This window comes from Mesoplodon mirus (assembly GCF_964341445.2).
Source record: "Mesoplodon mirus genome assembly, chromosome: 12".
Classification (NCBI taxonomy): Eukaryota; Metazoa; Chordata; class Mammalia; order Artiodactyla; family Ziphiidae; genus Mesoplodon; species Mesoplodon mirus.
In genome coordinates, this window is record NC_138988.1 from 81,940,876 (window position 1) to 81,967,387 (window position 26,512).

The following is a 26,512-nucleotide window of genomic DNA, read 5'->3' on the forward strand; positions in this document are numbered from 1 at the left end:
CAGGAGGCTGCACACAGGACGAGCCGAGGGGACCCAGGCTGCAGCCCCCACAGCGAAGGGCACCAGCAGGCGGCTCCCAGGGGCTCCTGCCCCCCCCAGGGTCTTGCTTCACTTGAGGTGGGTGGTCTCTGACTGTCCTTCCACGGGAGGAGCTGGATGACACACAGCCACCAGGGAACAGGCAGAGGCCTGCCCACCCACCCAGGCCTGAGGCGGGGCCAGAGCCTAGTCCTCAGCTCCTCTCGGGCCCCTGCAGGGCACCAGCCCCCTTCAGCAAAGGTCCCAGGAAGTGGAGCGGTCGGGAGGAGGTGGCAGGCTGCAGGGTTACTCTTACTCCTCCTCGCCTGGCGCTCCTCTGACAGAAAAAGCGTGCTTTTCATTGCTGCCCTAAACACCCCCGTTTGCTCGCTCAACGTCAGGCACACCTGGCTGCAGCCCACCCCGTACCCGCCCCACCGCCAGCCGGGCCTGACTCCTTGTCACACGCAGCCGCGCACGCGCCCTTGCCGAGCAGGCCACACCTGAGAGAGGCCGGTGACTCAGGAAACAGAGCCTGGTGCAGACAGGCCCCCAGGCTGGACAGAGAGCGCGGGGCTGGCAGCGAGCGCCCCAGGACCTGGCGGGGGCCAGAGGAGAAGCGGCTGTCTCCCAAACGCTGCCCCCCGAGCACTGTGTCCCCTCAGGTCACCCCTGAAGAGAGAGGCAGAGCCAGCATCCTGGGAAACGGCCAGGCCGAGCTGCGGAGCAGGGGGGCAGGTGAGGGCCCAGAGAGCATCAGCCGCCCTCGATAGGGTCCCCGAGGCCACCCTGCGGACATGCTTCCAGCCAGAGCCCCCCACCCAGCCGCCGCCCTGCCCACCGCGGCCGCGAGGGCCAGCCCCACCCACAAGCTGTGTGGGCCCAGCCACGTGCCAGTCAGGCCCTAGCAGGAGCTGAGGAGCCTGGGGCCTGGGAGGAGGTGGGATGGGGCAGGGGCAGGGGCAGGCCCGGTCCGGGGCCCTGGGGGGTCCCCGCCCGCCCCGCATGGACCCAGCACTCACCCGACTCCCTCTTGATGAGCCTGGCTGCCAGCCTGGGCGCAGTGGGCACTCTGCGCTTGGCGCTCTGCTCGCTCCAGTGCTCGCGCCAGTGCCGCAGCTGGGAGTGGATGAAGCGCCACATGAGCCAGGCCTGGGCGGCGCACACCAAGAGCAGCACGCACAGCCTGTGGGCAGAGGGTTCGGTGGGCTCCGGCTGCACGTGCCCCGGGCAGGGGGCAGGCCAGGACCCCACAGTGCCCGGCCCACCACCACCTCCGGGAAGAGCGGGGCCCGTGCCAGGCTCCGCTCCAGGTGCCTCAGGGCGGGTGGAGGGACCAGCGGGAGGAGGTGACAGATGCGGGTCCTGCTCCTGTCACACCGCCCCGTGCCTGCCCGGACCCACAGCGCAGAGCGCAGCCCACGTAAGCCCCGTGTACGTCAGAAGGATTCAAGGGAACTGAACTACGATGCAGCAGAAATAATTCTAGAAGTGCGGCTTCTCACCCGGCGAGCCACGTAGAAGCTGAGCAACCTGGACAAACCTCTGACCCCCGCTGGGCCCCAGGTGTCATGGAGACCGTGGCCTCCTCGCTGCCCTCCTGGCCGCTGTGCGAGGCCACTGGCCACACTGTTGAGAACACGCTGTAAAGAGCCCACGCGTGGTTGTAAGAGCCAACTGAGAGTCTGGACGTGAACCCGGCACCCCCAGTGAGGCGCGGGCCAGGGGAGGGGCTCCCAGCGGTACCGGCACCAGGCGTGCAGCCTGGCAGACCGGGGCCAGGGAGGGAAGACGACTGTGATGGAAGCAGGAGGCTGGCATCTCTTCTCCCCTCGGGCCAGATGTCTGAGATCCCCCCCTAAACATCACGGTGCGGGAGACCCAGTGGTCTGCGGCCTCCTGACCTTCGGCAGAAGTTGTGCCGAGTTCGGGAGGCTCCTGCCCAACTCACCTGCAAAGTAACGTGTTGAAGTTCCCTTTCTCGGGGTCAAAGGCCTGGTTTTCCACGCGAGCGAGGCCAAAGCCAATGGCCAGCACGGCGAGGGTGAGGATGAAGAGGCGGGTGACTCCAAATGCAGCAGCCCAGGCGTTAAACCTGCCCGGGGAGGCGGGAGGTACGTCAGCCTTCAGGCAACAAGCGGGGAGAGGGTCCAAGGGTGGCCGAGGAGGGTGCTTGAGGGATGAGGTGTCCAGAGTAAGATGCTCCAGGAAAAAATAACCCCAGGGTCCTGCCTACCGCCAGCGTGGGGCCCTCCCCTTCGCCGGGCCTCAGCCCGTCCGCATCACTCACAGCTTCTCGTTGTTCTCGTCTGCAAAGTAGCAGAGCCGAGCTGTGTGGAAGAGGAACTCGGTCGAGTACTGCAGCAGGAGCAGGACCAGGCCCAGGCGGCTCAGGCTGCGGAGACACAGACAAGCCTCACAGTCCCCACGAGGCACCGCGAGAGCCGGGGGCAAGGGGCCTGGGCTCCTCTCTCCACTCCTGCCCTCCCTGCGAGCCCCGCCTCATCCTTCAGGATCCAGCTCTGCTGCCACACCTTCAAGAATTTTCCTTAATACCGACCCCCGGTATGTCACCTGTCCCATCTGGGCCCAGCGCCCCTCCTGCTCCCACTGTGGCCCTGGCTGCCTTCGCAGCACCTGTCACCTGTATTCATCACCTGGCATGGGACCACACACAGAAAAGGTGCTCACAACAAGTTGCTGAGCTTTGCATGTAGAAATAGGAGGGATTGGTGGGAGGGGATTCCTACCGTCTGATTTTTTTTTTTTTTTTTTTTTTGTCATCCGAGTCCTCACAGCTAAGAGGTATACGAAGAAGCAAAACTCAACATCAAAATATGTGCTAGTGAATGAACCTCTTCAAACACGAGCCCCCATTCCCATGCCCCCTGCTCACTTCGGGGCACGATGCTCTTACTGACTTTCCCAGGCAGTCTGCTGCCGACGGTCGGCTGTGGTTCAAACAGACGCAAGAAGGCTGCACAGTGAAGTTACGGGTGCTGCTGAGCAGGCAGGGCCTTGGGAAGTCAGGGAGATACTGGGGGGCTGGGTGGAAAACCTGCGGGCCGTGCTGCAGAGGGACCCCGTGATTCCACCCAGGGGGACCAAAGAAGTGCGGAATCATTCAGGAAAGTCACTGGATCCTGAGAACGGTCAAGAGAATGATGTGAAAACCCAGTGTCTACACACAGCCGAGGATGCCCAGCAGGATCCTGCCCTTGACCATCTCAAGCCTTACCGCCCAGCTCTGCTCCCAGCTCAGGGCCCTGACCCTGTGGTCCCCTCTCCTGCACAGCTCCGCCCAGGTATCCACCTGCCTGGCTCTGTCACTCGCGCCTCTACACGAGTCCCCTCCTCAGCTCTTCTCACCACAGGGGGCCAAGTGGACGAGTCAGCCGTCCCATCACCCTGCTTTACTTTCCTCCTCACACTTAACCACCTGGGGAAACTCTCTCATTTCCTTATTTATGGTCCACCCCCCAGCCCCACTGGAACAGACGGCCCAGGAGAACAGGGCCTTGTCTGCCTTCACCCACATGGAACTGCCCCTCCTGAAGCAGGGCTGGGCCCACGGGTGAGTGAAGGCCCCCAGCGCCCAGCTCTCCCCAGACAAGACCCCGCATCGCTGGCCACTTCAAAGGTCTGTCTTCCTTGGGAAATCCTGCAGCCGAGGGCCTCTCCTTTCCCCACACTCACTCACTTCTGAAAACTAGATTAAAAGGAGTGGAGAGGGGCTTCCCTGGTGGCGCAGTGGTTGAGAATCCGCCTGCCGATGCAGGGGACGTGGGTTCGTGCCCCGGTCCGGGAGGATCCCACATGCCATGGAACGGCTGGGCCCGTGAGCCATGACCGCTGAGCCTGCGCGTCCGGAGCCTGTGCTCCGCAACGGAAGAGGCCACAATAGTGAGAGGCCCGCGTACAGCAAAAAAAAAAAAAAAAAAAAAAGAGTGGAGAGAGGCGGCTGCACCTTGAGCCGGGCCGGCCTCGCTGGGGCCAGGCCAGCGTGATCGTGGAGGGCCGGCTGCTCCGCCTTCTGTTCTAGCCTCTTTCCAGAACAAGAACTCGGCCCAAACAGGGTCAGACCCTGCCCTGATCCTCCCTGTCCCCATCCTCGCGGCACTGCTTCCTCACACCCACCTGCCCACCCGTACAGGAGCTTGCGACCCAAGAGCAGAGCTGGACCCACATGGCCTCTGCCCCTCAGAGACCCAGCCAGGCACGGACGCCACTCTTGGCCTCCAGAGACCACAGAGCAGACCTGGCTCCGGTCCCCCAGGTCAGTCATTCTCACGGGATGCCTGCCATGCAGACCCAGGAGACCCCGGGCCCACGACCCCCGGGCACCTGAGCAGGTTATACAGCACGTGCTCTCCTATACTGCAAAAGCCAAGCCCAAGAAAACTCCAAACTAGGAAAGGTCCTGCTCAGCAGTGATTCTCTTCACAACAGACACTCAAGGCGACAGCAACTCTTCTGACATGAAGACAACCAAGCAGTGACTACTCTACCCTTCATTACAAACCGAAGGGAAGGGGAGTCCGGGGCCACGAGCTCTGAGAGCGCCGCCGCCTGGACGCATGGGGCAGGAGCCCCGCTCAGGCTGCCCTCAACCTGCAAAGCCCTGGTTCACGGCCCGCGTCCCTGGGATCCTTCCCTGGCCCTGTCTCGGGTTGAGGTAGTCACTCCTCTGGGTTCCCACGGCAGGTGGTCCATACGGTACCACAGTGTTCATCCCACTAACCGTCTTTACCTTTGTCTGTAACTGTCTCTCCTACTCGGTGGAGAATAATCCAGTAAACATAAAGGAACCCTCCATTATCCATCTGTGTATTCCCAGGTCTCAGCATGGTGCTTGGCACACAGTAAGTATCTAAGAAATGCCTCCTGATTAAATGACTGTGTGGAGAGAGGCACAGACATAAAAGGCAGGGAGATCTGGCCCACTCCGGGTGTCACTCACTTTAAGAGGTATGCGCCCGCAATATGGACCAGGTACAGGCAGATGTACTGGAGCTGCCGGGGAATCTCCTCCTGCAGACAAGAGAGGCAAACAGTACACGTGCTCATTCCCTAACTGGAGATGCAGGGGGAGGTAGAGGAACAGGGGGAGTGCAAAAGGACATGGCAGGCCTGCGGAGCGGGGCTGCCAGACAGCCCCAGGTCCCACCGGAGACACACGCACCTGGCTGCACAAAGTCTGAAGGCGACTCAGTGGTCAGGGGGCGGAATTAGGTTGAGAAAGAAGAGACAGAGACTGGGGAACAGGGCTTTAGGAAATCAGCCAGAGAGAAGCTTAAAAAAAAAAAAAAAAAAAAAAAAAGACTAGGAAAGGCAAAGAACTCTCCATCTGCTCCCCCGAAGATGAGTCAGGCCCCCCAAAGCCACATGTCTCGTGTGGGAGGCGGGAGTCTTACAAGGTGGTCCCCCTCCTGGTGGTCATCAGGGAGATTCCAACAGGCACTGGCTCAGTGTCTCACTCAACCCGCCAACACACCCCCGTCTCCACCCCCAGGCATGGGCGGCCAGAGGGAGGGACAGCAGGAGGGCAGTGGGGACAAGCAGCGTCAGAGAGGGGCCGCCAGTACTCACCTTCCGTACCTTCTGGAAGTAGAGCTCAGGAAGTGCGTGCAGCCAGTAGGCCAGCTGGCACAGGTAGAAGAACTTCACCTGGAAGCTGGAGACAAGGGGGCCGGTCACCCAGAGGGATGGAGAGAAGCCCCTGCAGGTGCTCGCGGTGTGAGGAGCTGGGCCGGGAGGGAGGAATGGAGGGAGGAGGTGGGGGGATGGGGAGCACCACGCCCCCAAGCCCAGGACACTGCTCCACAGACAGGACCATGCACGTGGAGGGACACAGGAAGTCCATGAAAAGACACAAGGGTGAAAAGAGAGCAGAGGAGGAGGGGGCTGAATCCAGAGCGCTGTCGGGGCAGGAGATGGTGGGTGACAGGGATGAGCTGAGGAATGGAGGGGTCTCAGCAGCAGAGGGAGGACCTAACTCTGCTAAGTCTCTGGTGCTGCTGTTCTAAGGGCCGTGGTCTCTGGGGGACACGGGCCCAGCTCTGCCCTCCCGGTGTCCCGTCGGCACAGGACAGGAGGGCCGCTGCCTCCCGTGGAGGCCCAAGGGGAGACGTGTGCGAACGTGTGCAGGTGCCAGGAGGGCGCAGCCCAGAAAGCTCCGTGGAGAGGCTCTGCTTCCCCGTCCCTCCCAGGCGCTGTAGGGACCTGCTACAGACCCCATGTTTGCATCCCCCTCGAAATTCACACATTGAAATCCTAGCCCCTACTATGATGGTACCGGGACGTGGGGCCTCTGGGAGGTGATTAGGTCATGGGGGTGGAGCCCTCCAGAGTGGGATTAGTGCCCTTGTGAAAGAGGCCCCTCTCCGCTTCCGCACATGAGGACACAGAGAGAAGACGTCATCCATGAAGCAGGAAGCGGCCTCACCAGACACGGGGTCTGCCAGCCTCCAGAACTGTGAGGAAGGGATGCCTGCTGTTTATAAGCCCCTGGGAACCCCACCACCTGCAGTGCTCTGTGATGGCAGCTTGGGCAGAGACAGGACCCTGTGCCCGGGCTCCTGCAGGTGACGTGTCATTTCAGGAATTGCCCATGAGAACACGGGGAGGAAGCAGCTCCCAGACGTCTGCCTCCACGACACTGGGCCCTGCCAGGCTCGGGGGCGCTCCGGTCCTTGGGCCCACCGGCCTGTGTTCTACCCACATTCTGGGGCGAGAAGCCAGTGCACCAGCCCGCTCCTCCCTGGGGACCGAGGGTGACAGTACTCACGGGAGGTACACGTGCGGATAGTCTTCCCAGAGGCTCCTTGGGTTTGTTAAATATCCCTCCTGTGGTGGACGGGAAGAGAGAGCGTTTAGAGATGTGAACGTGAGGCCTGCCGGGCGGGTCCGGGGGTCAGGGGTCAGGGTCAGGGTCGCATCTAGTCCCCAGCTGCCAGAATGAGGAAGGAACAGGAAACGTGAACATGGAGGCCCTCTGGCACTTGGCCGGTCTCTTTACTATAAAAGAGAGCCGTGATGTATGAGGAAGAGCCCTGCTCTGGGGTCAGAGGACCCGAGTCTGTGGGTCTGACACTGATCAGCTGCATCCTCTGAGCAAGTTAGTCTCCCTGAGTTTCAGCTGGCTCATCTGTAAAATGAGGATAAAAATACCCTCCCAGAGTTATTGTTAGAAATAAATGTGACGGTTTATGTTTACGTGACAGCGTCGAGTATTATGCCTGGCATGCAGGCACTCAGGAAATGCCTGTAGAGTGAATAAGCACATGGACCCCAGAACCACCGTCCACTGCAAAAACGAAAAGCCTTCTTTGGCTTTTCACACCACCACAAATAAAAAGAATGGCAGGACCCCACAGGCCTCCCCAGCGGGCCTCACGTGTGACACTTATCACATAGCACCATCACTGCCGGGCCACCAGGACTCTGCTCACGCCTTCTTTTCTGGCTTCTTTTTTCTGGCGCTTCCTTGCATCTCCAGTATCTAGCCCAGGTCCTCTTACAGAATAGGGGAGGTGACCTGAAAACCCTCCTGTTACAAAACATCTGGACATGCTGGATGCAGTCTAACAAATGTTCTTTTCAATGCAAAGCTGAGCTCACAATAAGAAAGGGAAAACCCGAGGGCCCCAGAGGGTCGGGAGCTAAAAGCCTGAGCAGGAGCAGCGGGTGAGGCCGTAGGGCCAGAGCTTTCGCGCCTGCGTGGGAACAGAAGACCCTTAAAGGGCCAGCACCCCAGAGAAAGGGGAGACTAGGAAGGGTCCAACGAGCAAGGCAGGGAGAAGAGGACCGTGTCTGCTCGCCCGGGGCTCAGGATGGAAACAAAACTATGACCCCCTGAAAATCTGTAACCTCAGATTCACTTTCACGTGGGTTTGGAGCTCAAATGGACATCACCTGTGTGTCTAGGAGCCCTCACACTAAGAACTTGGTAGTAACAGTATCTGGGGGCCGGTGAAGCCATCGGGACGTACTTTCACCCGAGAATGTACAGGGTTCTCACACACACAACCTCGCTAAAGATGAGTTTATAATCCAAGATTACAGAACATACGAGGAAACGGCCCACCCCGAGCAAAAGGAGGCTGACGCCACGCCACGCTCAGAGGGCAGAGGAGGTGACGCCTGCCTGACCTCCTTTTAGAAACAGGGAAAGGAGGGAGTTCCCAAAACAAGGTCGCTTCTCGGCAGCACGACTGAATTCTGAGCTGCGCCTCAAGCCTCCTGGTCCAAGCGCCCCAGGCCTGGCTGTCCCGGTGAGTCGGAAATAAACCAACCGACTGGTGGCTCTGACGAGGAGGCCCAGAGCCTCAGATGCTCCCACCGGGACCGAGGACGGGGCTGCCCTCGGCGGGGAGGAGGCCCAGAGCCTCAGATGCTCCCACCGGGACTGAGGACGGGGCTGCCCTCGGCGGGAGGAGGCCCAGCAGTCCCCAGAGGAGCCTCCAGGTGACTACTGGAGCCTCAGTCGTACTCCCACCCAGACCCCGAGTCGCTAAGTGCCCCTGGACATTTCAGATACGACCAGGGCCTCATTAGCACAATGACTCAACGGATGGGTCTCATCAGGCACAGGCCCCAGGGCAGTCACAGTAACTTAGGTTTGAAGGAAAGGGTCTCCCCACCAGACCCTCCCCGCCACATTCCATCTCCCCCTCAGAGTCCGGCAGAGGTGGGAGGCTCTGCGGCGCACGGGTCGGGGGGGAGAGGGCTTTTCCGCACCCACACCGGGGCCACCCCTCTCTGCCCCCGCCACGCCGCCTGCATCAGATGCCGGCCCCGGGCACACAGGTTCACGGCCTTCTGCCCTCCCTACCCCCTTTCCAGGGAAACCGAAGCGGGGAGGCCGTTCCTTCCTAGAGGAAGCACCAATGTATTTAAGGATGAAAATGGTACTTCTGGGATCGAAGTGGGAGAAGAATTTCCGCCAAAAAGACTGGCCAAGAAAAGCAGCCCTGACAGAAATCCAAGAGCTCAATAAGCCCAGACGATCCCGTGATTTTAAACAGGGACCCTCCCCAGCTTGGCCCTTTACTTAGGAGACAAAGAAATCAGAACTGTGAAGCCAACCAGCAGAGAAAACGCCCCAGAACAATGCTGCCGGCCTGCGAGGGGCAGTCCCGGGCGGAGGGAGGCGAGCAGGGCAGCCAGAGGAAGAATGACTCACGGCTCCGAGAACAGTCTTTTCCAGACCTCGGGCCAGGCAACCGCCCAGGGAGGCTGGGCCGGGGCCCCTCGGAGCTCAGCACAGCACACGGAGTGAGGGCTCGCCCCCAGGTCCCACCCGCCAGTGGGCCTGCCGTCTGGGGGGGGGCGGCCTGTAAGATCCTCTGTTCTCTCCTGATTCTACAAATCAACCAGGAGCAAGGGAGGCCTCAGTGAGCTGGCACACCCCCTCCCCTCCCCTGCAGCCTTCCTTTCCAGTGGATGAACAAAAAACACCACAGGAAGAGAGAGCAGCATCCAGTCCGGACACAGCCAGCTGCTGCCTGGACCCAGTGGTCCTTCAGGAACACCCACTGCTGAGGTTCTGCTGCAGGCAGTCTGTGTGTGTCAGGAGGCAGCCCTTACCTGAGCCCCTGCCTCAGAGGCGCTCCCGCTGAACGCCCGGCTGCAGGTTTAAACTGTGCAGGGAGGCATCCCGGGAAGCCAGGCACCCTCCCACCCTGCTTTCCCAGTACAGCGTTTTGTTTCCCCTGAACGATGAACAGTAGCTGAGAGCTAGACTAAAGGTAGGAGGTCGACATCCTTATTAAATTATCAGTTGGCCCATCTACGACCCCATCACCCTGCCTGGATCAATGCAGAGAGAAATGTCTGAATTCAACATCAAGATCAAACTGGTTATTTCATGGGGGGAGGGATTTAGGGTCAATTTTTACTTTCTTTTTCGAACTTTTATATATGGCTTATTTTTTTTTTAATGATCATCTATGATGTTCGTAAAAACAAGCAATTCATTACTTTAAAAACTGCTGAAGGTTGGAACAAGAAGAGGCATTTGCAGTCGACTTAGTCCCTCTCACGACAATATTGAGTGAACACTTAGCATGCACCAGGAACTGCGCTTGGGGGATAGCAGTGAGCACGGTGCCTGCTCCCAGCAGCTCGGGGGCTAGTACGAGGGAGAGGCAGGCAGCAGAGAACACACAGCTCAAGAAAACGCCACAGCAACAGGCGTGGTGCAGCACATACAAGTGTGCGGGGAGCTGTCTGCGGAGGTGACGTTTAGGTGGAGACTCGGATGGCACAGGATGTCAGGGGATGGAGCACTGCAGCAGAGGAAGCACCCCTGCAAAGCCCAGGAGGCAGGAGAGCCAGGAGAGTTAGAGGAACAGCAGGGCTGGGGCCAGTGAGCCAGACGGATAAGGCCAGCAGCACCCAGAGCACAGGAGTGAGGAAGGAGAACCACTTCAGCACGAGCGCGACGGGATTTGAAGCAGGGGATGCGGGATCTGGTTTATGTTCTAAAAAGATCTGTCTGGCTGGGCAGACAACGGATTGGGGTGAGCGGACACAGGAGTGAAAACGGCCTCCTTCCAGAAGTGGTCCAGCAAGAGATGATGGTGGCCTGGATTGCAGCTCAGGGCCTCCTGACTGGCACTAGTGACACCTGGGGCCAGACTGTCTTTGCTGTGGGGACTGTCCTGGGCACCACAGGACATTCAGCTGCATCGCTGGCCTCGACCCACTAGATGCTGGTAGCATATTGTCAAGAATCCCCTGGAGAGACCCATGGGCCTGGGGGCAGAGGTGTAGGCAGAGGGCAGGCGACAGACGCTCCATGTGCTGGTGGCAGTGGTGGGGCGGGGGGGAACCTGCCGATGGACTGACCGGAGAGTGAAAGAGGAGAATCGAGAACAAGTTCATCATAACAGAAACACAGGATTTAAAAAACTAGCTGTTGGGCCTCCCTGGTGGCGCAGTGGTTGAGAGTCCGCCTGCCGATGCAGGGGATACGGGTTCGTGCCCCGGTCTGGGAGGATCCCATATGCCGCGGAGCGGCTGGGCCCGTGAGCCATGGCCGCTGGGCCTGCGCATCCGGAGCCTGTGCTCCGCAACGGGAGAGGCCACAACAGTGAGAGGCCCGCATACCGCAAAAAGAAAAAAAAAAAAAAAAGAAAAAAGAAAAAAAAAAAAAAAACTAGCTGTTTTCACTCCTTTTACAAAACGACCCTCTCTTCTTCAGTCACCTTCACTCCATGCAGAATGGCCTGGAGGGAGCAGGTGAGGGTTGAGAGCCACACGATGTATCAGGACCTGGGGTCACTGGAACTTTCCAGGCTCCCTTGGTCTCTATTCTCCTGCTGGAGATGCTGAGTGGAGACCTGGCTGTCACCATGGTAAAAGCCTGTTATAAACGTCCCCAGAAAAGCGTGGCAGCTCCAGACTAACGAGCATCATTTCTAAGCCCTGGACGGCCCAGGAGCCTCGCACACTCTGGAACTGGGGGGAAATCCCTTGGCTGTCGGCCTGCGAATCTGGTGAAACTGGGTCACAGCTGGGGTGGACGGTGGGCTGAGGCAGAAAGGGCAAAAGTGATTCAGAGATGAGGCAACGCTTCTCCTGCAAGAGCAGTTAAATGTCCGTGGGACCCGAGGGCTGTTCCGCTTCAAGGCAGCTCAGGGTCTCCAGAGGCCGCATAAACCAAACACCCGGTGGCTGGGAGAGGCCTGAGCCCAGCGGTACCTAGACTTCCCGGGGCCGCACGTGTGCTGCACAAAGGTAGGGGGCGCTACTCACACAGACCACACACAAAGTCTGCCCCAGGGGGCGTATAATGTGGCAGGCCTGCTCCAGAGCACAGAGGCCTTGGCCCTGCATTTAAAATTCCTATTGTTCTGTGATTAAATGATAATAGAAATAAAGGTAACATACAACAGGGCATGCTGAGTCCCGCTTTGAGAATATGGATTCAGGGTTCTGCCCGCAGACAGACATGTCGGTCTTGAGGACGGGAAAGCTCATCACTGTTGCTTAGGAAGGGGAAGGGGGTGAGAGGTCAGGGGAGGCAGGGAAGGAAGCTTCTAGGAGGTCACAGGGTTGCTGAATTTTCCAAGCCCTGGGCCTGGACTTCTCACAGGACAATTCTAGCTCCTGAGGAAGAGACCAGGTTACAGACAGGAGGTGCTCCAGGTTGGGGGGGATGGAGGGGATTAAACACTTCCTAGGACGACAGGCTTGTTACAAAGGACCCCGAAGGGCTGTCCACATTCCTTTGTACGAAGGAATTTTGCTGTATCAAAGGTTGCTTGAAATAAGAGTATTCTTGTGCAAAAGGGGAGGCCAGTCAACTGTCTGGTCCTCCAGACATAGAAACAGCACTGACTCTCACGGGACCTGATGTGCATGCAGGGGGATGCTGGCCGAGCCTTGGGAGGCCAGTGTGGTGAAACCGAACCGGATCCTCAAGTCCAAGGCCTGTCCACTTCAGAACCATGTGACCATGGGGCCACTGCGAAATCTGAGCTTGGATTTCTTCAATCCATAACACAGGTACCGGAATGAACACAAAACTCAGCTCAGGGGACAGCACCGTGCGAGGGCGCTAGGACGGAACACGGAGCTATGGAGATATACGCTGTATTCACCATGACATCACATCATAACGATAACAAGTGTTTACTTTTGGACCAGAGGACGCTCCCCAGCTATTAAATAGCACCTAAACCATTGACCCCTCTCTCACAGCGATAACATGGCAGCCCGGGCCCCAGCCATCAGCACTCCCTAGGACCACTCACCGTCACCACCACGTAGAAGCACCAGATCACGGAGCTGAGGTGAAAGACGACCAGCTGTCCAGATTCGTTGAACTTGCTGTGCTTGACCTTGGAGAGATGAAGCCGTTTGCTGATTTTCTAAAGAATAAAGAGAATCCTGCATATTAACATGTGAGTGTATAGGTAACGGCAGGTTTCAAACTCCTGTTTTCTCCCCACAAAAGGGCTGAAGCCTCGTGTGTGCATATAGTCTTTAGTTTAAGACGAGCATTTCGAGAAAGCAGCAAGATGAATGTCTTTAGCTGAGATGTAAAGAAAACATCCCCCAAGGGTTGCTGTGTTCGACCCCTGAGGACATCGTGTCGTCATACCTCAGGCAGCTCCCTCCCGTGTAATAAACACTGCGGTCCTACGTGCTACGAAGGCTTTGAGGGGGATGGAGACCAAACTGTGGTGCAGGAGATCTAGTTGCTAAGACCAACCAAGGCCTCCAAACAAAGCGGAGGCCTCAGAGCTGCAGCCGCTCCACCTGCCGAATCCCCCCAGCTTCCCATCTCGGAATCCAGACACGTCACTCACGTCTAAAATGTACTCCTGCACCACAGCGTGCAGGATGATGGTGATAAAGATGTAGAACAAGACTGTGACCAGGTCCTTTGGCCCGTAGTGGTAGTGCACCGTCTCGCCATCTGTGGAGGCAACGAGAGCCACGTCAGCATCCCTGGGTAAGGAAGTGCTCTGGGACCCAAAACTGAAAGGAGATCTGGAGCAGAATGTGCCATCAAATGCTTCCCTTTGGCCGTAACCCCAGACTTAGCAGAGTTTCTTCCCGAGAATCCCACTCACCCTCTGGACTTGGCCCTTGGGAGCACCAGTGCAGAGGGGAAAGGAGAAGCCAGCACGCGGCATATCATGACGATGTCTCCTGATCTGGGCAGGAAGGCACAGTGGCTGCAGCCAGCAGTTGGAGACAACCAACCTCCATCATTCCCTGGCTGTGTGACTATAGCAAAGTGACCAACCTCTCTGAGCCGTAATCGCCTTCCCTGTGAAAATGGGACTGCAGTTATACTTCATCGAGGAAGCATGATGCAGGGTTAAGAGTGTGGACTCAGGACTTCCCTGGTGGCACAGTAGTTAAGAATCTGCCTGCCAATGCAGGGGACATGGGTTTGATCCCTGGTCCAGGAAGATCCCACATGCCGCAGACTGACTAAGCCCGTGTGCCACAGCTACAGAGCCTGCGCTCTAGAGCCCACGAGCCACAACTACCGAAGCCCGCGCACCTAGAGCCTGTGCTCTGCAACGAAAAGAAGCCACTGCAATGAGAAGCCCGCGCACCACAACAAAGAGTAGCCCCTGCTCGCCACAACTAGAGAAAGCACGCAGCAATGAAGACCCAACGCAGTCAAAAATAAAAGTAATTTTAAAAAGAGTGTGGACTCAGAAACCTGAGCTTGTATCAAAGCTCTGTCATTTATTTCCTCCCTCTTTGTTTTTATTTTTTTGATATTGATGATTTTTTTTTTTGCCATACCATGCAGCTTGTGGGATCTCAGTTCCTGGACCAGAGATTGAACCCAGGCCACGGCAGTGAAAGCCCGGAATCGTAACCGCTAGACCACCAGGGAACCCACACCTCCCTCTTTTTCAAAAAAATTGAAGTATAGTTGATTTATAATATTGCGTCAGTTACAGGTGTACAGCAAAGTGGTGCAGTTATACATATAGTTTTTTAGATTATGTTCCATTATAGGTTATTACAAGATATTGAATATAGTCCCCTGTGCTATCCATTAAATGCTTGTTGCTTGTCTATTTTATATACAGTAGTGTGCATCTATTAATCCCATACTCCTGATTTATCCCTCGCACCACCTTCCCCTCTGGTAACTAACTATAAGCTTGTTTTCTATGTCTATCTGTTTCTGTTTTGTAAATAGATTTATTGTATTATTTTTTAGATTCCACATATGACTGATATCATATTTGTCTTTGTCTGACTTACTTCACTTGGTATGATAATCTCTAGGTCCATCCATGTTGCTGCAAATGGCATTATTTCATTCTTTTTTATGGCTGAGTAATACTCCATTGTGTGTGCGTGTGTGTGTATAAAACATCTTCTTTATCCAGAAAAAAAAAAAGATGAAACTTTAATTCAAAAAGATATGTGCACCCCAGTGTTCACAGCAGCACTATTTACAAGAGCCAAGACATGGAAGCAACCTAAGTGTCCGTCAACAGACAAGTGGATAAAGAAAATGTCATTTATCTCCTATGTGACTCTGGAGCACCTCTGACCTTTCTGTGCCTCAGATTCCTCATCTGTAAAATGAGGGTAACAGCAGTTCCTGTACTGCAGGGTTACTGTGAGAATGAGGTGACTTCAAAAGTGCAACGTGCTTACTTGGAATAGTATCTGGTGCTTAGTAAGTGCTGTACATGGATTTGCTACTATTTTCGTTGTTGTTGGACTATCGTGAGGATTAAACAAGACAATCTGTATGCAAGATGCTTATCAGTGCCTATAACCATGGTAGGCATGCACTAAATAGTAGTTTAATAAAATATTATTTAGTAGTAATAAATTAGATGGAATCCCAGGTACCTAAGTCTTGTAAAGCTCTGCTACTACAGCCTCTCTCTCCACGGACAGAGGAGGATTCGTGCCTTCGTTCCAGTTGGCAGGCCTGGATCCCTGGTGCTCTGTGGCCTGCCCTCCCCCAAGCAGACATATTGGCCCCCTTTCCAGCTGTGCTGCCTTCGTGCTGAGTCACCCACGAGTCATCTCTCTTTGCTGGGATGCGTTTACCAGAAGGCAGGCCAGGGTGGGTGAGTTTCAGGGTGGCTGCAGAGCGAAGCAGAGCTGATTGGGTCACTCTGGGAGTCAACCCATGACCCCGCCACCCTGGACTGGGAGAATGCACTGGTGGGCGGTGGGCGGTGGGGGGTGGGTGGGAGGGGCAGCAAAGACATGGAGCGCATGAACTTTGAGATCAGACAAGCTTCCCGTTTTCCTCTCCCTCCTACCTTCCACAAAGACCCTACTGTGTGAGAGCCACTGGGCTAATTATTGAAACACGGAGATGAAAGACGCTGCCCTGGCTTCAGAGAGCACAGACCAGTGGGAAGACTGACAAATAAATGTACAATGACCTACAGACAGGCAGACAGCCACACGGTGCCAAGAGGTAAACACAGCCACACAGGGAGCCAAGGCAAGTGAGGGCCGACTCCAGCTGGGGCAGCCCCTCAGGGTCAACAGGGAGATATAGAAACTTGAGAACAAGCTGGGGTAGTCAGGTGCGGGGAGGAGGGCATCCTGGGCAGAGGACGCAGCATCTGCTAAGGATGCAGGCAAGGAGGAAGCAGTGCTGCAGGCAGCCAGGGTACCACGTCAAGGGGTGTGGACTTTATCCTGAAGGCAACGTGGAAACATCAAAGAATTCAAACTCAACAGGAAAATGAGCAAATTTGGGCTTCAGAAAGTTTACTCTGGCAGCAGTAAACAGCATCGTGCCTGGAGGTAGACACCAGTGATGCAGGTAAGGAACCACAGGGACCTGGATTAAAGGGGAAAAGGGAACAGGGAGGGAGGAGGGCCATCAGCGGCAGAGACCTGGTAAGACTAGGTGACTGACCCGGGAAGGGGCTGAGATCAGGGAGGGGAATCAGCACTGAGGACCGAGGAGGAAACGTGGGAGGAAGGGAAGAGATGGGCGTATGGGTCAGCCTGTCCTTCCTGCCCCTCCATCACAGGGCTGGCACTACCCTTTCCCTGCCTTCTTCATAAGGGAGGATCAAAGGAGACTACTTAGATGGCAGCATATTTTGAAACTGTAAAATAACTAAACACATGCAAAGTTTCACCATCGAGACCAACCTTATGAGGCAGAATAGGATTTATGCTCAATCAAACGAGCAGGGTCCAAAAGTAATTAAATAAGGTGTGTCAAGACTTTGGATTATCCATCTTAAAGCCTCTTCAAATCACCTCCATTCATCACCCCATATACTATGGTTCCAAAGAGATGTGACCAGAGCCTTAAAACCTTCTTGAAACAAGAATGGATGGATAGACGAATGCATTCTTTTTTCCTTTGCTGATGAGAGCTCCTTGCATGTTTATTCATCCACTAATAAACCACGTGCAGGGCCCCATGCTGGGTGCTGGGGGACAGCAGGGTTCGAGGTGGGCACGGCCCTGCCCTCTCGGGGCTTAGCCAGCGCACACCAAATTCTCTACACCTAAAAACCAGAGGCCAATAACAACAGCAACAATAAAAACAAAAAACAACCAGATTGAAAAATGGGCAAAGATTTGCAGCAATATGGGTGGACCTAGAGATTATCATACTAAGTGAAGTGAGTCAGAGAAAGACAAATATCATATGATATCACTTATATGTGGAATCTAAAATATGATACAAATGAACTTATGTACAAAACAAAAACAGACTCACAGACACAGAGAACAAACTTATGGTTACCAAAGTGGAGAGGGAGAGGAGGGGTAAATTAGGAGTTTGGGATTAGCAAACACAAACTACTACAGATAAAATAAACAAGGTCCTACTGTATAGCACAGGGTACTATCATTAGGGAAATGTAGATCAAAACCGCAATGAGATACCACCTCAACCCCATGAGAATGGCCACAATTTAAAACAAAAAAAAAACCCAAACAAACAAAAAACTGAAAATAACAAGTGTTGACAAGGGTGTGGACAAATTGGAACCTTCGTGCATTGTTTGTGAAAATGTAAAATGGTACAGTCACTATCAGAAACAGCATGATGATTCCTTAGAAAACGAAAAATAGAACTACCAGATGGTCCAGCAATCCTACTTCTAGAACAGACTCGAAAGAACTGGAAGCAGGATCTTGATGAAATATCTGTACACCCATGTTCATAGCACTATTCACAACAGCCAAAGGTAGAAACTGCCCAAGCGTCTATCAACAGATGAATGGAAAGACAAAATGTGGTCTATACATACAAGAGAACATTATTCAGCCTTAAAACGGAAGGAAATCCTGTCACATGCTACACAGAGGTGAACCTAAAGGACATAAATGCTAAGGGAAATAAGCCGTCACTAAAAGACGAATACTGTATGATTCCATCACAGGAGCTTCCCAGAGGAGGAAAATTCAGAGAGACAGAAAGTAAGGGTGGTGGCCAGGGGCTGGGGGCAGGGAGGATGGCGAGTTGCTGTTTAATGGATACAAAGTCTCAGTTTTGCAATGAAGAGTTCTGGAGATTGCACAACTGTGTGAATGTACTTAACACTACTGAACTGTACACTCAGAGATGATTAAGATGGTCCATCTCACGGTATGCGTATTTCACTATAATTAAAAAAAAACACCAGCTGGCCAGGTGTGATCAGTGCTGTGACATGGGCAGGAAATGAGGAGGGGCAGGGTCCTGGGGAGGAAGGGTCACTGACGAGACGCAGCCCAGAGAGCTGGTGAGGGCGGAGTGGTCTGGGCAGAGGCATCCGGGGAAGGTCCTGCTGGACAGAGGATTGGAGCGACCTGCAGAGCAGGGGTGGGCAAGCCATGCCACGGGGGGCTCCCCCGACAGGTTGTGGTAAGACACACTTCCAAAGGTTCTGGAGGACTGAGTCATAGACGCGCTCTTCCTGCCAGGTGGATGGGCTGGGGGGCCGGAATGGGGCCGGGAGGGCAGTCAGGAGGCACTCACAGGAGCCCAGGCTGGGGGGGCGGGAGCGCCCTGCACTCAGATGGTGGCAGTGTTGTGGAGAAGACAAGTTGCGAGAGGTGTGGGTGATGGAACCAAAAGGACCAGCTGGCCGACTGGCCGTGGAGAATGATCCTAAAGTTCCCTCTGGCATCTGTCTGCCCTCTGTAGCCCCCGTGCTTTCAGAATGCTTCAGCTTGCTGTCTCATTTGATCCCCGTAACCACCCACGGTGCGGGCAGAGGGGATGAAGAAACAGGGTTCACAGGGTAAAGGGACAGGGGCCATTTCTCAGGTCTCCCAGTGTCCGGCGGCCCAGCCCCGCCCCCAAAGCCACCTCACATCCCCCGGCCCCGCCCCGCCCCCCTGCTGGTAAGAAGCTGCTGCTTTGATCTCTCTCTCCCTACAACAGAACAAGCAGCATGGTATCCAGATACTCACAAGCTGTGCTCTGATTCATGCAGATTGCCTCTACTGCTTGCCCCTTGTCTGCTGCCTTCCTGCTTTTGAACAGGGCAGGAAAGTAGATTGGTTTGGCCCCTTCTGCTTGCCACAGAGCTGTGGAGGTTGGAACTTTGTGTTTTTCCAAGAGGCTATAAACAAATGGATATTTTGGGAGTTTTTTTCTTTCTAATTTTTGGCTGCTCACTAATTCTTATAAAAATCCTCACACTCCCCAAGTTAGAGCTCTGACCCTTTAAGGAGTGCCCCTATCCTGCATGAGCTCTCAAAAAGAACAGCGATGGTCTGGCAGTGAGCAACTGTGATTGTTTAGAAGAGTATGTTTCAGCACATCTCTGAGCTCTTAGACCAGAGGAGTGATTCTGGCCCTGAGTCACAGCAAAACGCCTGCAGAGACCAGGTGGGGAATGCAATGAGCAAAGTGGTGCAGGCGTCTTAAGATAAATCCTTTCAACACAGAGGCCACTGCACTAAACAGGGAACGGTCTTCAGTGCCACAATACGCTCCCCACTGTTTTTCCTTAGCTCTAGGGCCCTCTTGGTCTGTCTTCCACGTTTCCACTTTGAGAGAGAAACAAGTTTAAGATCCACTTCCATTTCAACCTTACTAAAAGAAAAACAACAATTCAAACTGGGATACATGGTGGCTGCCAGGCAGTCTCAACGTCGGGAAGATGTTAGAGAGGAGTGGAGACTGTGGCAAAGTGCAGAGTGCATGTCCCAAGGGGTGAAGGAAGGAATGGGGATGGCCCTGGGAGGGGCGTGGCCCCATATTTCAAAAGCAAAGAGAGAAATCCCTACGTGAATCATCTGATTTTAAAATGCCGGTGACTAATTCCAAAACTGTAAAAACACTTTATGGGCCAACACCAAACTGCCTAAAGAAAATACACACACGAGCCAACTCTTACCACAGGCCACCAATTTGCAATCCTTAGCCCAGACGACCCCTGACACCTCCCAACACCCATATTCTGTGAGCCCTCTTTCCTATGCACCACCATGGAGTAGGTCAGTATATTCCCCCAGAGGGGTTAGCCTCACCCTGGAAGGAGCACCTTCAATAACGACCCACCCTCTGTGGATGTTATCCTGTCTTCCGTCAAAAGGGACACTTGCTTTGTTTATCTCTGATCAAAGTTTAAAAAGAGAGTCAGCGTGATCAGTAAGAGCCTGGCTGTCCTGACAACCTCAGGTGGAGCTGGCCCTTCAGGAGCAGCACTCTTACTGGCCTCCTGTTTTGTTTCCTGTGACTAATAGACATTTTCCTGTTTCCCCTGGTGTCACCTGTAAGCAGCTTCTCCCGCATGCCTTCACAGGCCCCGTCTTGTCCGGATACAGCTGTGCAATCTCTGGCCTCCTCCCCGGGACCTGAGCTGGCCCGTGGCCACCTGTGGCTGACGCTCCATCTGCTCTTTACGTCCCCTTAAAGTCTGGTCCCCTGCCAACGAGGCTTCTGCCTTTGTCCGAAAACCTGGCGGCTTAAAGAGCATCACTGCACAACGTGGATGCCTCCTTTCTCTCCCGGCTTTCCTCCTAAGTCCTGCAAACCTGGATTTGTAAAAGTTACTTTCTATTGGTTTTTGTGCTTTTGGCCAACTCTGTTTTCCCATTATTTTGAATCTTTTACAATATATATAAATCCAAAACTTAGATATGAAAAATAAATACCATAAGCAAAATCAAAAGGCAAGTGATGACCAAGGGGAAAATGTTTACAATTCAGATCATAAACAAAGGCTAATCTCGCTAATGTATGAAGAGCACCTAGAACCTAAGGATGAAAAGATAACAAACCTAACAGAAGAATGGGCAAAGGGTATGAACGGACAGTTCACAGAAAAAAGAAACACAGGTGGCCCTTATACATTTAAAAGGATGCTCAACCCCACACAGAAGAGAAATGAAGGGACTTCCCTGGTGGTCCAGTGGTAAAGAATCCACCTTCCAATGCAGGGAACGGGGGTTCGATCCCTGGTCGGGGAACTAAGATCCCACGTGCAGCGGAGCAACTAAGCTCGCATGCCACAACTACTGAGCACGCACGCCTCAACTAGAGAGCCTGCATACCTCAAACTACAGAGCCCACGCGCTCTGAAGCCCACACGCCACAACTACAGAACCCATGAGCTCTGGAGCCCGCACACCGCAACTAGAGAGAGAAAACCCACACAACACAACTAGAGAGAAGCCTACATGCCGCAATGAAGAGCCCACGTGCTGCAACGAAAGATTCCACATGCCACAATGAAAGATCCCACATGCCACAATGAAAGATCCCACATGCCGCAATGAAGATCCCACGTGCCACAACTAAGACCCAACGCAGCCAAAAATAATAAACAAACAAATAAGATAAATATTTTTTTTAAATATGCCAGACTTCCCCGGTGGCACAGTGGGGGTAAGCTGGGATGAAGTGAGAGAGTGGCATGGACATATATACACTACCAAATGTAAAATCAATAGCTAGTGGGAAGCAGCCACATAGCACAGGGAGATCAGCTCGGTGCTTTGTGACCACCTAGAGGGATGGGATAGGGAGGGTGGGAGGGAGACGCAAGAGGGAAGAGATATGGGGATCTATGTATATGTATGGCTGATTCACTTTGTTATAAAGCAGAAACTAACACACCAGTGTAGAGCAATTATACTCCAATAAAGATGTTTTTTTTAAAAAAAAGAATCCACCTGCCAGTGCAGGGGACACAGATTCGAGCCCTGGTCCAGGAAGATCCCACATGCCGTGGAGCAACTAAGCCCATGCACCACAACTACTGAGCCTGTGCTCCAGAGCCCACACGCCTCAACTAGAGAGCCTGCGTACCTCAAACTACAGAGCCCACGCACTATGGAGCCCATGCACCACAACTAGAGAGAGAAAACCCACACGCCACAACTAGAGAGAAACCCGTGTGCCGCAACTAAGACCTGATGCAGCCAAAAATAATAAATAAAAGTTTTTAAAAATATGCCGTGGGCTTCCCTGGTGGCGCAGTGGTTGAGAGTCCGCCTGCCGATGCAGGGGACATGGGTTCGTGCCCTGGTCCGGGAGGATCCCACATGCCGTGGAGCAGCTGGGCCCATGAGCCATGGCCGCTGAGCCTGAGCGTCTGGAGCCTGTGCTCCGCAACGGGAGAGGCCGTGGTGGTAAGAGGCCCGCGTACCACAAAAAAAAAAAAAAAAAAAAAAAATGCCGGACTTCCCCGGTGGCACAGTGGTTAAGAATCCTCCTGCCAATGCAGGGCGCGTGGGTTCGAGCCCTGGTCAGGGAAGATCCCACATGCTGAGGAGCAACTAAGCCCGTGCACCACAACTACTGAACCCACGTGCCACAACTACTGAAGCCCGTGCGCCTAGAGCCCGTGCTCCGCAACAAGAGAAGCCACCGCAATGAGAAGCCCGTGCACCGCGACGAAGAGTAGCCCCCGCTCTCCGCAAGTATAGAAAGCCCGTGCGCAGCAACGAAGACCCAACGCAGTCATAAATAAATAAATAAAGTTATTTTTTTTAAAAAGCCACTCTTCTCAGTAACATTCTGTTTAAAAAAAAGAAAAAGAAGAGAAATGAGCTACAACTACAATGAGATACCATCTCATCCCTATCAGATTGGCAGCAATCCAAATCTTGACGCGCACTCTTGCTGAGGCTGCGGGGAAACAGGCTCTCTCTCACGCTGCTGGTGGGATGCAAAATGGACCACCTCGTCGGAAGGGCAATTTGGTCATTTCCATCGCGATTACAAACACATCAGCCCTTGGATTCGGCAATTCCACTTCTGGGAATTTATCACACAGCCGTACCTGCCACGTTCAAAATGACACATGCACAAGGTTGCGCACAGCAGCATGGTTTTTGACAATAAACTGATGGAAACAACCCAAGAAGTTTTCATCTACGGAGGACCGGGTAAACAGACCAGAGTTATAAACACGGGGGCTTATAACACACAGTTGTGACAAGCTGTGGCTGTGGACCACAGTGCCAGCCTCTCCGTGGATCCCAGGGGTGCACACTGCTACATGTATGTCCACCCCAGGACCAGTGAATCAGAAACTTGGGCATGACCCAGGGATCTGTGCTTAAATTCCCCAGGGGATTCTGACATACGTACTGATATAAACAGTGGAGCCATTTTTAAAAATCAGGGAGAAATGAAGGGCAAGAACAGGTCAAACTAATCAGGAAACGTGAAAGCAGAAGAGCGGTTGCTTTGGGAGGGGGTGTTGACCGGAGGGGCATGAGAAGGTCGGGAGGGCTGTCTTCCGACCTGGTGCGCATGGAAGTAAAAATTCATCACACTGTGCCCTTAAGAATGTGTGTGCTTTACTACTGTATAAACCACCTGGTCTGTGGTACTTTATCATGGCAGCCCTAGCAAACTAATACACACACACACACACACACTCCCTCCCTCCCTCCCTCCCTCTCCCTCCCTCTCTCTCTCCCCCTCCCTCCCTCCCTCTTCCAGGCTGCCCAGAGAATTAAAGAATCTGCAGTTACCATTTTAACCCCAGACTGCATGATTTGTAATCTATTTTCTCCAGTTTTATAGAAGGTAGGAAGACAAGGATATTTTTATGATGTAAAAATGTCGCAAAAAATGAGAGATGTAGCAAAAATGAGAGATGTACTAAAGAGAATTTAGAAATAAAAGTGCCCAGCCTCTACGCAGTTTTCCTGATGTACCATTCCTTTTTATAAGGCTATATAACCCGGCCTGTGGCCTTCAAGAAAGAAATATCTCAGTAACTCCTGGTGCCAGGCCCACACTCAGCCCACAGCTGTTTCTAAGTCTGAGGCTTCTACTTACAACCGGCCTGGGCAGACAACATGCAGCGCGCGAAGAGCACCTGCGAGGCAGAAGGTGTGAACTTTTTGTTAATTCACTGAGCTCCATAAAGAGGAAACAGCTCCTCGAGATCACATACCAAAAAATGTCTAAAATCACAGCCTTTTTTTTAACTTGGATAAAAATAACATCAACAAGTTCATTGTTAAATTAAGGACAAAAAATTATTTCAGTAAGAACAACTGAGTAAGAAAAAAACATGATCCTGGCTAGACAGGAGAAGAAAAGATTTGATCAGGAGAAATGGGAGCGTGGGGGAGGGGAGGCAGCCGTTCAAAGATGCTACCGGCTTGGTCAGCTTCAGGCTGGTTAACAATTAGCCACAGTGACTCAACTCAGTGGTTCTTGCTTAAGCCTCTAGAAGCTCCACGTGGGATAAATTCTCCGGGCTGTAACAGGGGATTGGACAAAAAACAAGTCTAGGCGGGAAGGGGACACACTTCCGAGGTGCTGTTACCTGGAGGTGACCTCTTACGGTCCCTCCACTTTCCTGCACGACTGACTGTTATACTTAAATAATAACTGCTATAGTCTGAATGTTTGTGTCCCCTGCCAAGTTCACATGTTGGAATCCTAACCCCCAAAGATGATGGCATTAGTGGGTGGGGCCTTTGGGGAGGTGTTTAAACCATGAGGATGGAGCGAGCCCTCATGCATGGAATTACTGCCCTTATAAAAGAGGCTCCAGGGCTTCCCTGGTGGGGCAGTGGTTGAGAGTCCGCCTGCCGATGCAGGGGACACGGGTTCGTGCCCCGGTCCGGGAAGATCCCACATGCCGCGGAGCAGCTGGGCCCGTGAGCCATGGCCGCTGAGCCTGTGCGTCCGGAGCCTGTGCTCCGCAACGGGAGAGGCCACAGCAGTGAGAGGCCCGCATACCGCAAAAAAAAAATGAGGCTCCAGAGAGCTCCCTTACCCGCCCACCACGTGAGGACACAACAAGAAGTCTGTGACCTGGAAGAGGGTCCTCACCTGACCAGGCTGCACCCTGATCTCGGACGTCCAGCTACAGAACAGTGAGAAGTAAATTTCTGTTGTTTATAAGCCACCCAGTCTGCAGTGTTTTGTTATAGCAGCCTGAACAGACTAAGGAAGTTTAATAAGTAGTTTCTGCTTACGGAAAAAATAAAAGATCAAGTCCAGGGCTGGCTATAAGCCCCACTCTTCCTCAGATGCCAACCAGTACAGTGAGGGCAGTGAAGACTCTGGTTTATTTTCTCTTATCCGTATAGACAGGACCTTAGGGCCAAAGGGGATCTTGGCAGCTGTTTGGCCTGAGGGACCAGGATGGACCCAGATCTCTGCCTTCCTCGTTGGGTCCCCTGGGCCATGCCCACCATCCCGTTTGGCAACCCACCCTTCCCACAGCTCCCCTGGGCCCTGGTGCTGCACGGGGTGTGAGCAGCCCAGCCCCTCCTCTGCCCTTACTGCTGTATCCTTGGGAATGTCCAGCAACTCTCTCCCTTGGTATAAAAGGACAAGGCCAGGCTCTGTGAGTCTCAAGTCTCCTGTAGCTGGACAGACCACAGGTCCGGGTTGGGCAGCTTTTGTCTGTAATCAAGTCAGGTTTCCTCCTCCGGAGCCCCTGTCGTCCACCTGTCTCTTCCCCTTTTGTCCCCCACAAGCTCATCTTACAAACAGGGGCTTGGTTTGATATGGGATGCCAATCTTCCAAGTACATGATACAAGCACAAGACAAGACTAACTCCTACCAGCTAGCAAGGGAACAAAACACACTCTGAGCCCTGGCCAAAGGCCTTCGCTGAATGAGGCTTTAAAACCATCTGTCTGAGGTTGTTTTGATGGGGCCATGGGTCTCATCTTGGAAGGGCTGTGAGAACAAGGGCCACGCTATGGTGTGGGAGGGTCCCGGGCTTTTCACCTCCAGCTGCTAAATGCTACATGGCAGCTGGTGGTGATAAAACCCCCGGGACCAACAGAGCCAGGGGATGGGTCCTTGTCCCCTTTGCTTACTGTGAAACCAACCCTTCTCTCAAAGAGGTCCCTCGCGCCCAGCCTTCTCCCTCTTAGGTGCCCAGGAACACCTAGGTGCCTGTGACTTCTGGGCAGCAGCAACCCAGCTGGAAACCAAATCCACCCAGGGATAGTCCCCCCTCCCCCGCTCCTAGACTAAACAGTTACAGCAAAACCAAAACTGGACGAGAACAGAAAGATGCAAATGAGTTACTGGATTTACGGGGTTTCCCTCTCTTACCTTTGGGGTTGGAAGCACAGGGTCATCTGCAAGTCTACTTAGAGCTTTTCACCCAGGGCAGCAGCACTTCAAACACCTGGGGATCTCGTTAACATGAAGGTTCCAGTGCAGAAGGCCTGAGGTGGGGCCTGGAGTCTGTGTTTCTAACAAGTTCCCAGGTGATGCTGGTCTGTGGACAACCTGAGTAGCAAGTGCCTCCTGGATTCCTGTCTTTAGGAATCGTTGGGGTTGACAGTGACCTTCACCGTCGATTTGACAGGTGGGGATGGAGACCCCGACACGACATGGTTTACCCAAGACAACTCAGCAAACTAGTGGCACAACTAACTCAAAAGAACCTGGTACATTTTAGCCTGTCTGGGGTCACCTGTTCTCCATCAGAAGGGGAGCCAGCAGGCCATGAGTCTGTCTGCGGGAAGACTCAAGCCTCTATTCTTTGCTGCCCTTTTACAGTCCACATACTTCTGGCCATAACAGCAGATACTCTGTGGTATTTGAATCAGAAAGACTTGGAGTGT

At 53.9% G+C, this 26,512-nt stretch overlaps 1 protein-coding gene across 5 annotated transcripts in view; it reads right to left on the minus strand.

Moving 5' to 3' along the window:
• Positions 1–26,512, minus strand: part of TRAM2 (translocation associated membrane protein 2) — a 78,239-nt gene that overhangs the window by 7,413 nt on the left and 44,314 nt on the right. For 2 of the 5 annotated variants that reach the window (XM_082638028.1, XM_082638025.1), the window contains 9 exons: positions 13,338–13,447; positions 12,780–12,896; positions 6,806–6,864; positions 5,608–5,692; positions 4,979–5,049; positions 2,309–2,413; positions 1,970–2,113; positions 1,041–1,137; positions 522–616 (listed from right to left, as the gene is read on the minus strand). In XM_082638028.1, coding sequence (XP_082494154.1) covers positions 522–616; positions 1,041–1,137; positions 1,970–2,113; positions 2,309–2,413; positions 4,979–5,049; positions 5,608–5,692; positions 6,806–6,864; positions 12,780–12,896; positions 13,338–13,447 — 883 coding nt within the window. Of the gene's footprint in view, positions 1–521; positions 617–1,040; positions 1,205–1,969; positions 2,114–2,308; positions 2,414–4,978; positions 5,050–5,607; positions 5,693–6,805; positions 6,865–12,779; positions 12,897–13,337; positions 13,448–26,512 lie in introns of all 5 variants that reach the window. The other 3 variants (XM_082638026.1, XM_082638029.1, XM_082638027.1) reach the window with 3 other exon arrangements.